The sequence below is a fragment of the Scophthalmus maximus genome, chromosome 11, assembly GCF_022379125.1.
Source record: "Scophthalmus maximus strain ysfricsl-2021 chromosome 11, ASM2237912v1, whole genome shotgun sequence".
Lineage (NCBI taxonomy): Eukaryota > Metazoa > Chordata > Actinopteri > Pleuronectiformes > Scophthalmidae > Scophthalmus > Scophthalmus maximus.
The window spans coordinates 22,041,291-22,053,541 of record NC_061525.1 but is presented as its reverse complement, the minus strand read 5'-3'; the positions used below and the strand labels follow the sequence as shown (position 1 = coordinate 22,053,541).

The window sequence follows — 12,251 nt, the reverse complement described above, 5'->3', positions numbered from 1 at the left end:
TATGAGGAATAAAAACATAAAGAATGTTCATGTTACCATGTTCCTCTGCACACTACTGGTAACTGATTGTGCTACTGCACTATTTCCACTATTAATATTCAGGTAAATTCTTTATATTTATTATTCTTATTCTCTATATTTTTGCAATTCGTTTATTTTTTACATTTGTTTGTGTGTATAGTGTATATATTTTTAAAGTGTGCTGTGTGAAATGTGCTGCTGTTACACCGGAATTTCCCAGCTTGGGATAAATAAAGTAACTATCTACCTATATATCTATCCAATCTTGCATAAGCATATGTTATGTGCCGGGATCTTTGTCAAACAGAATCCAGGTTGTCTCCGTCAGACAGAGGTGAAGTGTTGAATACATCCCAATGGCTTGTGGCATTTATATATACAGTGTGTTGTTTTACAATGTGTTGTTTACATAAACTGTCACTGTGACATTTATGATTTTTTTTGCTGCAGATTACAGCCCCTTTTTGCGTTTAAGCATCACTAAGAAATTAGCGGAACCACAGATTATCCTGTGTCAGAAACTTGTTGGACTTCCATAATTCAGAGTAAACCTACACACACTTTTGATTTTGAATCGCTGAAAACCCCCCTTGTAGTAAAGTTGGCATTCACTGATTTTTAAAATTTTTTTACTCAATGACTGTTTTGGTTTTTAACCTCATAATTTATGCTGAACAGAAACAGGTCATCATAAACAGCTCGAGTCCAAAAAACCCCACTGCCGGCCCCAGCCTGCCATCTCCTGTTCAACATGATAAACTGCAGTGACCACTCAACACTAACTTGGGTGCCGAGTTAATAATCATGTGAAATATTTACCCTGCATCCGTGGAACCACGAGGTGCAGGTGCAGACATTCACATTATATCTTTTGCCCCCGTTTCCAAATAATCGTGCACATTGCACAAAAGTCTAAACTTTCTAATATGTACGCAGACCTCTATGATTCAAATCAGTGTTTCAGCGATATCAAAACAGAGCTGTGTAGCTTAGTTTGTAGAGAATCCGAGTGGTGTGACGGTCTAGTTTTCCTCTAGGTGAACACATTTGATCCACTTATGTTTTCAAAAGTATTTCAAACTAAAACCTACGTTTTTTCCTTCGCTTATCAAATCTTATCAGTTTAAACAACAAAAAAAAATCAACATTTGGCCAGCCATGTTAACACAAGTGAGTTAATATTGACCTGAAAATACTGTAACTGTAGGACTGTAAGTGAAATAGAAAGTTGTTAAAAGTTATGATTAGATAAGAAAAGATGAATGAAACTGACTACATGGTAATACGAGAAAATCCTCGCATCATCCAAAAGTAATGAGTAAGTTTCTCAATGCTCTGTCGTTACCCACGTTCTTTTATTTTAATCCAAATCATCAGTTCATGATCAAAAAGTTCACACTTTAATAACCATTAATCCCTTTAAGTACCAAATAACACATTCCCCACACATGTTCCCCTGGTGTGCAAATAAGTTATGATCATTGTGCAATACATATTGTGTATATAGGCATATTTCAAAACAAACATCACAGCATACAAGCTAGTATTAAATACAATTTAAATTAGTCGATTGATTGGGCCCAATACCTTGATTTACTTGTGGACATCAAAATAATAAATATGTACCTTTTTAATTTTTTTTTGAATATATTCATGCAAATAGATTTAAGTTTAGCAATTTGGTTGTTTATTTTCAATAAATTATTGGTGTGAATGCTGGAAGGCAAAGCCACAGCTGATCCCTGACTCAACAGGTTTTTTAGAACAAGAGTTCCTTGAGAAATTGTGCTCGCCTGTCCGGTGGTATTTGTTTCGTTTTTGTAAATGTGTCTCGCCATCTGTGTGTCTGCTATACTTCAAATCGGATTGAGAGGATTCACTACCAGTTATATGCGATATGTATGTGTGCGCGCGCGCGTGTGCCTTTGACCCTTTGATCATTGCATCAACGCAGATGATATTTGAATCGTAATGGAATGTTCTGATTTGATTTGTTTATTATTTTTATTGTCCCCCAAAACGTTTTGGGGCCCTCTTCCTTCTTCCACACTTATCAACCTTTAACGCCATTCAAACATCAAACGGTTCGGCTCAATAAGGACATTCCGGCCTCTATTCAACTTTTTCATACTTTCCATATTATTCAACGTTTTCCGCGATCGTTCTAGTCACTACACATTAAATACCCATTTCCCCACTGTCCTTACTCCCTTCATCCTAATTAAAGCCAGCAATCCAGTTTAGCGTCGGCCTTTCAGCAGCCAGCGTTCACACCGCAACTTCTTCAGAAATTGCCTTTTCTAGTTATATTTGGTCAGATGCAGAAAAGAAGAAACCCCCACTCCACTCAATGTACTCAAAGATACAATCAAACTTCAAAAGGCAAACCATTTATCAGTCTTCGACATTCAAAAAAGATTCCCTATTTGACAAGTTTTTTATCACAAACCGATAAAAGAATATCACGACCCCCGTTAAAAAAAAAGGGATGAGGAGAAAAGGCAGACTCGTCGTCACATTTGATGACAGCGATTTTTTTCTGTCACTGGTTTATTTGCTGGTACGTTTGTTCCGTCACTGGATACTCTGCTGTAACTATCCGAGTTATAATAGGCTGGTTAAAGGTTCAACATCTCACCCCCAAGAGGTGAAATCCCTAAAAGCAGGAAACTTTCCCTTTTTCGTGAAATGCAGCAATTTCCTTGTCAAAGAACACAACACGACCCTGAAGGTAGCACGCACAACAAAAAAGCTTTAGTCTCCAGGCTGGCAGATCTGCAGCTAGAACCTGATAATAATGATAATGATCTGACGAGGGAAGTAAAGGAGATCCTGACTGAACTCTTGTGAGAGAGAGGGAGAGAGAGAGAGAGAGAGAGAGAGAGCAGCATAACTGTAGACAAAGTGAAATATGGCTTTAAGGGCACAGAGGATTAGCAGAGGTCTGATCGGGGCTTGGGTTGAACAACGCAGGTTCAAATCCCTTCATGAAGCCCAGCAGCGAAACTCGCTGTGGAGGCAGCCGAAGTTGAAGGAAAAGGGAAAACAGCAGCAGCAGCTCTAAACGGAGATGGAGCCCTCTCTGAAGTTGGTCTTCCCTATCAGGACGTTGAGGAGCGTCGCCGTGCCCGCCTCGCATTCCTTCTGAGCCCGTCGGATGACGTCGCTCAGCCTGTCCTCGTCCTCGCGCCCTACCAGGTAGCCCTTCCCCCCGTACCCGTCTGCCACGATGTGATAATCTGCAGAGAAAAGTGCAATACGCCAGTTAGCTACTATATGATCCTACGACCGGGCACCAGGCTGTGGGCAAAAAACAAACAAACCGCGTACCTGTGAATGCGAGGCCACATGCCACGTTGCTGCCGAGGATGGGAACCTGCTCTCTGGCGATCTGACTCCAACACGCGTCGTTTCCCACCAAGGCGATAACCGGTGTCTAGAGCAGAATAATATGTGGAGTAAAAGAAGAAAAGAAATGCCCGTGTAATTTAACTCGGTTGTGATTTCCCCCCTTTTTGCATGCAAGCTTAAAAATTGTCCCAATAGAAACCATTAATGAATAGAATTACGATTTAAGAATGTTTTTAATACAGACAAAGGTTGCATGGACTACTAAAATCATCATACTGGTGTGATTGTATGCATCAAGGGGTTAAATTGTGCATTTGAGGAGATTTTAAAATATTGCGATATATATCGCGATATTACAAAAATATATTGCAATATTATTTATAGGCCTTATCGCCCAGCCCTACTTGATAGAAAATAGTCTTGATCAAGACAGAGGATGACAGGTGTTGCTTTTAATAATTATCATTATACTGTTTCATATTTGTTACGGATAAAAACATTTAATCGTGTGGGTGTTTTTACCTTGTGTCTCGTGAACGTGTCAAACTCTGCAACGCTGTATCCTAGGGAGCCGTCACCGTAAACGATCCACACCTGAAAATAACACGGAAGAAGCGTCTCAATCGTAAAAAAGAAAATGGGCGCATCAGAACTTCAGTACTTTCAGATAATGTCTGATTACGTCTGATACCTCAGAGTCCGGCCGGCACAGTTTTGCCCCCAGGGCAAATCCTCCTCCAACGCCCAGGGTCCCGAAGGCTCCTGTAGGAACGAGGTCACAGGATGTAACACTTGTGATTATGTATAACAAACATATTTACATGTAGACAAGTAAGCGACAAATCTACAATTAGTTAAAGTATTAAAAAAAAAAGGATTTGAAATTCTGATTTCATTTTCACATTGCTGAAATTACAAGCCCTTTTCTCTTTGAATAACCAAACGGCAACAGCAACCTAACAAACACAACGGCAAAAAAGAAACTTTCTGTTTTGCCGTTGTGTATTCCTATTTGCTGTCATGATTTGCCTCTTCAGGGCCACCGTGGTCAGTCGTTGTTCGAATGAATTTTTCCCACACACACATCGATTCTTTGTTTCGTCTACAGGATCTTACCCGGATCCAGCCAGCGCATCGGTCCTCTTGGTCTCATTATGTACGCAGCACTTCCGACAAAATCCCCGCCGTCGGCAACAATGATGCTGTCCTCCGCCATCAGCTCGTCCACACAGTGCAGGACTTTCAGTGGATTCAGGTGATGATCGGTCTTCTCATCAGCTTTAGACCTGGAAAGAGAAAAGATAAAAATGAAAAATTTGTTGTAGTTGCATCGGGGACCTGAGACCCTCACCTCTCCTCACCTGTTCTTATTTTCTTTGGTGTCATCTCCAGCTTTGAGGCCCTGGGGCCATTCCGCCGGACAGCGGTGGCCCTTCAGGCCTTTAGAGAGCCGCACTAACAACGAGCCAGCGTCGCCTAAAACAGACCAATATCTATAATAGCCAAGACTTTGAGGGTTTAATGAATACATCTGTCATATGATCCAACCCTGGACCAGAGATCTAAAATTACACAGACAGCCCCTTTAAATATGAACCCGATAATGAAGATGGCAGCTTGTGAACATACCCTGAATTGCTATCGTAGGCTTCCAGAACATATCAGAGTTTTTCAGCAGCTGCGTTTTATCTCTGTTGACAGCGATGATCTTGCTTCGCCTGTTGAGAACTCTGCCGTAGCTCAGGCGGAAGTCGCACACGGTGCCTGCGAACGCAACGACACACAAACACGACATTTCTCAAGGAGTTCTGGATGGTCTGTGTCTTAAGCCTTTAAAAAAAAAAAAAAAAAAAAAAAAAAAACTTCCTGAGTTTGTTATTTCAGCCAGAAACAGCTTTTATTCTTTGAAACATTGAAAAAAGTATCAAAATAATAACGTTAATCTCAAATATGAGTCTTTAGTTTGTTTGATCAAATATCAAACTACCAGACCTGCTAAGAGCACCAAGTCGGCTTCCTTCAGAGCGTCTCTCCTGTTCTGTCGGATGTGGATGGGACTGTTTTTACCCAGCATGCCACGAGACATGCCCCCCAGGAAGCAGGGGATGCCCAGGTCCTCCAAGGCTTTCCTGTCAAAGCAAATGACCTGATGAGCGTTGCTACGAACCATTACATTAAAAACATCTCAATGCCTTTGAAAGGTCGAAGGGCAAATTTTAGTAGCACATAAGACATGGTCCATTTACCTGATGTCATCGACCGGCGTTGGGGGTAGTGTTGCTTGGCTGCCGAGCAGAATGACTGGTTTCTTGGCTCGACTCACCAGCTCGATGCACCTTTGTACCTGATTTGCATTGAAAGAAAAATGGAGCAAAAACACCTAAAACTCTGGTTCTGGCCTTTTCTTAAGAACTGCACACACACAGTACTGGCAAGAACACATTAGCGGCATCAATCACTAAGTACAAAGAGCAGTCGGAACCTGATCGTCTGTGGCTTGTGGGATGTCGACGGGGAGCGGAGACACGTCTCTTGTTTCCCAGGCTCCGGCGAACAGGTTCATGAGGTGGTTGCCCAGGTACCTTACGGGAAATAAGGAAAGAAGATTTTGGAGAAAGATTGTTTGTTGTTGATATTTTCACACAACGTCAAAATCCCTAATTTTGGCAACGCACTTTTAGGATTATCGTGTCGGCCATTTTTTAAGCCGATAAGATAATTTAATTTTAAAATGTGCTTCTTTGGCTCTGATGCGGCCGCTGTCACGAGTCTCTGGACTTTAGCAATGTCCCGTTCATGTTTGTCTGTTCAACTTCACAATAATACTGCTGACAGGTCATGTTGAAAGGTGCACTAAAAGTTCACGGCTGTATTAAAGCTCCAATGCAAAATGTGGCAAATCTCAGTATATCAATGGTCCAATAAAGTTGCTGGTTATTGTTTTGCATAAAAAGTGGTGCCAAATTTCTATTCTCATACAGAATGATTTCCTTTTTATGTACTGGTCATGGAGATAAGTTGATAACATACCACGAGACAATTTTCCCCATCAGGCCTTTGGGCGGGTTCTTAACCCCGAACTCTTTGGACACCAGGTGGTAGGGGTAGAGTGTGTCGATGGGGAACTCTATGAAAACTGGACCGGGAGTTCCGGACTGGGCGACGGCCAGGGCCTTCCTGACCGTGGGCACGATCTCTCTGATGGTCCTGATGGACGCACAGAACTTGCACAGCGGCTTGAACAGCGACATCTGGTCGATGTCTTGCAGCGCTCCTCTGCCCTGTTCGGCGAAAAAAAAAACCCAGAATCGACGTAGAGGTTGGAAAATGCAGCTGAGCACACTCGGGAGTGTAATACATTTAAAATACACGAGAGATGATCCGAAACCATATTTTGCTTTCCTTTATAGCGAGGCGGGACACCTGGACTTTGTGTATCGGTCAATACCAAGTACAGATACCAGTGCAAAAAATAAATGACAACTTTTATATCCTAGTTTTACAGCTGTTTGGCACTAACTCTGTATGGAAATGATGATTGCTATCCTTGCTGTATGGCCCGGCTCAGGCTAAACCCTTTGAAAAAAACAGATATAGCAGTTGCGCTGTGATGACACTGGAAGGTACTTTTTTTAAGAGCGGCGGCTAACAGGAAGACATGATTTCTGGTAGTGTAGCGCAAGTAAAACTGTGTTTTACAGCGTATAACACTGCAAAATTGTGTGCACGCTCTGCATAATGCAACATTTAGTGTGTGTGGAACTACTTTAAAGACATGGTGGCAGATCTGTTCATATATCAGCTTATTTGTTGAAACCCGATCCGGTATTTTTTGCGTCATTTTTCGATACGGGTATCGGGAAACATCTCTAAGACACACTGAGACCGACAGCAGCGGAACCCACTGCGCTTTCGTTTCACCTGCGCGGTCAACATCTGATTTGCCTCGGTTTCTCAGTCCACTTCACCTGCAGCAGCGTCCCAGCAGCTCCTCCAATCAGAAGCAACGGAGATTCAGCCATCTGGGCATTCTTCACCGCCGTCACCGTGTTGGTGAGGCCCGGGCCTGCGGTGACCGCTGCTACACCGACAGTGCCTGGTGGAAGGAGTCAAAAACAGCCAATCAGCTGGTTCGCCTATAGAAGACATGTCTGTCAGAACACTGGCACACCTCTGACACACCCGTAAGACTGCGCCAATGTGTTAATTACACATATCATATATACCTCATGTGCAGAGGGAATGCAAACACCTTCACAAGGCCACACACCCAACTCTCTGTCATTCCCCGTAACTACTGCGTTCGACACGTTTACTAGAGACACTTCAACTCCCGCACCTGACAGCCTCGCCACGGCGTCGGCGGCAAAGACGGCGGTGGCTTCGTGTCTGGTGTCCACGATGCGGATGCCGACCTTCTCGCAGGCCACCAGGATGGGCGAGATGTGTCCGCCGACCAGGGTGAACACGTACTTGATCCCGTGGGCGCGCAGCACCTCGGCCACGCTCTCGCCGCCGTGCCGCGGACTCTGTGTTTCGGTCTGAAATGAAACAGAATAAGATCTTCAGGTTTTTTGGATTCCAGGTCCTTCGGAGGAGACCCTGGGTGGATTGGGATTGTCCTTCCTATCGTCTTTTCCTATCTACTCTTCCTCACCTGTCCTTGACACTCGTGACGTTTTCCACTGAGGTCAAGGACAGGTGTAAAGGAGGATTCATGGGAATTAGGAAAAGTGGACAGCGTTGCTCAGAGACGCCGACTCCACTCACACTATACCACGTCATTACGTGACGGCAGATGCTATTGATGCGTCTGCCGTGGTGGAACTAGAAATTTCCAAAGGTGGACTACAAAAAACTCCATCAGATGGATGATGATGTAACAGTTACTCACATGATGACCTGCGTCCCTTCTGGGTCATATTCATACTCTTCTACTTCTGATTGAATCGTTTACGTTCGTGCATGGTTAGTCACGTTAAATATCACTGCAATGAATGGTGGGGCGTCTATTTCTCCTTTCCTTGTGTACCCTGTGCTAAAGGAGAGTTTGACAATTCGACCGCACCCACAGGCAAACAAACGTTGAAGACAGAGTGCAGAATATTCAGGCCATACTGACACTGATTTCAACAAATTCCATAACCACAAAAACCCTCGACACGCTTATCATATTTCACAATCACCGCACATTGTCAGGCTTCGGGAACTCTCACGTGCAGCCTTGGGTGGGTGGGTGGGGGGGGGGGGGGGGGATTGATGACCTTTGTGCCACAAGACAACAAGTCCGGTCAGAGGTCACGTTTAGTGGAGTGTTGATCTCACCTTTCACCTGTGACAACCCGCTCACCTGCACAGAACAGGTGAGGGGGAGGGGGGGGGGGGCAGAGGACACATAATTTGGCTCATGTGTGCTACAAATGTAAACCTGTGCAGACTGTTGCAATAAAAAGAACATAACGCAAGCGGAGAATTGATTTCTTTATGCTTTTGAGGAGAACCTACCTTGTGAAAAAATGTAATTAACTATTCATTGACACCTTGACAATGTAACTATAATCTAATTACGGGTCTGATTATAGTTACTACCTTTTTTGTAATCTGTCTACGTTATCCAGATTACATGTAATCCTTTACTACCCAACCAAAGACTCTATATAAAAATGGGCGAAGTCGGCATGTCTGAGAAAAAACATTTACGCCCATTTTTAAATAGAAATCTATGGTCTTCACTGGTACTTAACGACCACGTGCATACAGACATTCATGTGTCCACAGACAAATCGAATAAGACCAAAAAAAAAATCTTTTTGACCCTGTTTTAACGTTAAGGGGCGTGTCCATCTCACCTTTCACCTGTGACAACCTGCTCACCTGCACAGAACAGGTGAGGGGGGTCAGCTCACGTGCTACAAATGTAAACCTGTGCAGACTGTTGCACTATAGAAACATAACGCACGTGGGGGAAAATGATTTCTTTCTTTTGAGGAGCACCCACCTTGTGGAACAACTGGTAGAGTAAGCCCAGTTTGTAGGCGGCGAGCAGGAGCCCGCCCGCCGCGACGCCCGCCGCGACGCCCGCCGCGCATCCGAGGACGCTGCTGCCGCCGAACACCGGCTCCATGTCGAGGGGGCTGGAGCTGGGGAACAAATGAAACAAACAAAACTCCCGTTTGGCTAAAAGTTCAATGTCCAAAAACCGGCTCTCAACTGTTACACTCGTCCACTTCCGGTCTCAGGGCTTAGCTAAGCTCCTGACAACATACAAGAGGCATTTGGAAAAAAAAGTCGGGGATATATTTCCATACCTGTAGATTCACGGCGATATTAGTTCGCAGGACATGGAGTCGAGCAGCTCTCTCCCCTGCACGACCTTTTTCAATGTTCAGTCTGTGTTGCCGACGCAGGAACTCCAGCGGATACACTTAGGAGTGAAGCTAGCGAGAACTGTGTCGAGCTTCCGGCTTTGATTTTCACAATAAATTGCCCATGTCTAGATCGCTAGATAGATGGTTAGTTCATTCGTCCCAAGCTGGGAAATCCCGGTGTAACAGCAGCACGTTTCACACAGCGTAACAGAATATATGCAATATTTACACAAACAAATGTAAAAAAAAATGCGAATTGCAAAAAATAAAGAGAATTAGAATAATAAATATAAAGAATTTACATGAATATTCAAGCAGCAACCTTAGACTGTGTACACTAAAGGGTTGGATCAGATCAGTAAAGTAATCAATTGGATTGCATCTTAATCTAATCTGAACACCTTTGGACTACTTCAAAATCAAACATTGAAAATATTGCACCTTTTACTAGAAAAAAAATGGACCCAACCACAAAGGTTTTGAGTTTCTTAGAATTAATCTCTAAATCTCTTCAAACATCAAAAACATTTTCAACGCAAAATAAAATGCATTTGGCATATTCAGTCTTTACAAAGCATTATCATTATCCATAAATCATATAAAAATTAAATAAAACATTGTCATCTGTGAGGAGATATGTAAATATAAATGGACGTAGTCAACATGTCTGGAAAAAATTAGCCCATTATTGAATAGAAATCTATGGTCTTCGCTGGAGATACTCACGACCACATGCACACAGATTTACATGTATCCAGAGAAAAATAAAATATGACTAAAAAAATCTTTTTGACCCTGCTTTAAGGTTTAACAAGCATATCTCCACTGGCGACCTGAAGATTGTTTTAAATAAATTCATCTCTTTTCTCTTCTTTTTATTTATTGTACAGCACTTTGGTCAGCTTTAAATGTGTTTTATGAATAAGCTTGACTTGTGTCAATATCTTTTACAGAGTTAAATCTGCATTGTCCAGTTGAACAAATCTTAGTCCTTTATTGTGAAGGAAAATACGACTCTAGTTCCTGTGTTGCTGTTGACTTGACGAGGCTGTGTGGTGTTGCTCTGACGTCAGAGTGCTGCCTGAGTAACCGACACGCCCTCCGTCCAATCAGAAGCCAGTGGGGGAGTGTCACGCCGTCAAAGGGTCAAACTGCCAAATGTCATCAGAGCAAACTTCACGCTGAAATGTGAAAACAAGATAAAGAAGAAGATAGGATTTTTTTTTCAATTTATATAGTTTGTTGGCAAAACAGAATCGGTGAGAATATGTGACATTTCATAAAACCTTTTAAGAATGAATTAAACATGAATTAAAGATTAATAAAATGACTGCAGTGGTGCTATGGCTTCATACAATGTGGTGGTTAACAATCACTGTCAAGAACTAGTGTGCGTCAAAACGTGTGTGAGAGAGTGTTTCTTTTTGCTTTCCATTATTATCACATCAGTGTGCAAAATGGGAGATTGTAAACATCAATTGTCTTTCCATCTTCAGCTAACTGCATTTTGTCGTCTGCTTTTGGTTCCTCGGAAAAACAACGATCTGCAAAGAGAGCAGAAGACACACATTAATAACATTGTACGCACATAATCGGCCACAGATAACAGGGAAACAAAAACAGAAAGCGGACGAGAACTTTACCTCACGGACACCATTCTGTCACGTCGCAGTGTTTTACCCGATTCTCTCCACTTCTGATCTGTGTTTGTTTCCCCCTCTGGACAAAGAACAGTTTAAGTCCTGCAGCATGAGGCACAATCAAGTTGCAGTGGCACATCCTACATTTTGAGAGTGTTGAGACCACGGGCCTTCATCTTCAGCAGCCGGTCCTCCCAGTGGGCTCTGGGGATGCGGAAATAATGGATGGAGCCTGCCAGGATGCGGAAGGGCTCTCCCTCCAGAGTGAGCTGAGATGAGCTGGCCCTCAGACCCTCCGCCCGGCCCATTCTCTCCCCAACCTCAGGGTGGTGAGGGCGGAAATCCTGTGAAACAGATCGTCTATGTTGGATGACACATTTTGACACACATCACTGTAAAAAAAAAAAAAGAAAGAAGACCTAGGCTACTTGAATATCATATATATCGTACATTGTATGAACATGGATTGCACAGACTAAATTTACTCTAAAAAGCACAATAAAAGCAGAAACCTTACCAAGACTTGTCATGAAAGCCCAGATGCAGAATGACTGTCAAAGCTGTACCATGTGAAAGGAGGACAATGCCGGGAGGCCTCAAAAACTGGAGATAAAGGGAAACTATTGTTGTTTCAGAACAAAAATATAACAGTGCTCTGTGTCTCACTCTCTCTCTCTCTCTCCACTTTCCCTGTGGCTCTCAGTCAGAGAAGGGAGGGAGCATTACATTGCATTATTATATTGCATCAAATGTTGGCTTCATGGAATAGTTTACAGATAGATAAGAGTGTACTACTGCCCTCAATAGTGGGTCCAAAATTACTCACCGCCAACAGACCAGGGGCCGTGTGCAACTGTGGTCAAGAATTAAC

At 43.0% G+C, this 12,251-nt stretch overlaps 1 protein-coding gene across 1 annotated transcript; it reads right to left on the bottom strand.

Moving 5' to 3' along the window:
- Window positions 1-1,357: 1,357 nt before the first annotated feature.
- On the bottom strand, window positions 1,358-9,835 carry ilvbl (ilvB (bacterial acetolactate synthase)-like). Its single transcript, XM_035622106.2, has 15 exons — window positions 9,681-9,835; window positions 9,371-9,512; window positions 7,712-7,913; window positions 7,341-7,468; window positions 6,403-6,653; window positions 5,855-5,954; window positions 5,619-5,716; window positions 5,365-5,501; window positions 5,002-5,136; window positions 4,734-4,848; window positions 4,489-4,658; window positions 4,064-4,134; window positions 3,895-3,966; window positions 3,352-3,457; window positions 1,358-3,260 (listed from the first exon to the last, which is right to left on the bottom strand). The coding sequence occupies exons 2-15, from the start codon at window positions 9,494-9,496 to the stop codon at window positions 3,082-3,084; spliced, it is 1,890 nt and encodes a 629-aa protein (XP_035477999.1). The 5' UTR covers window positions 9,497-9,512; window positions 9,681-9,835; the 3' UTR covers window positions 1,358-3,081.
- Between the last annotated feature and the right edge of the window lie 2,416 nt (window positions 9,836-12,251).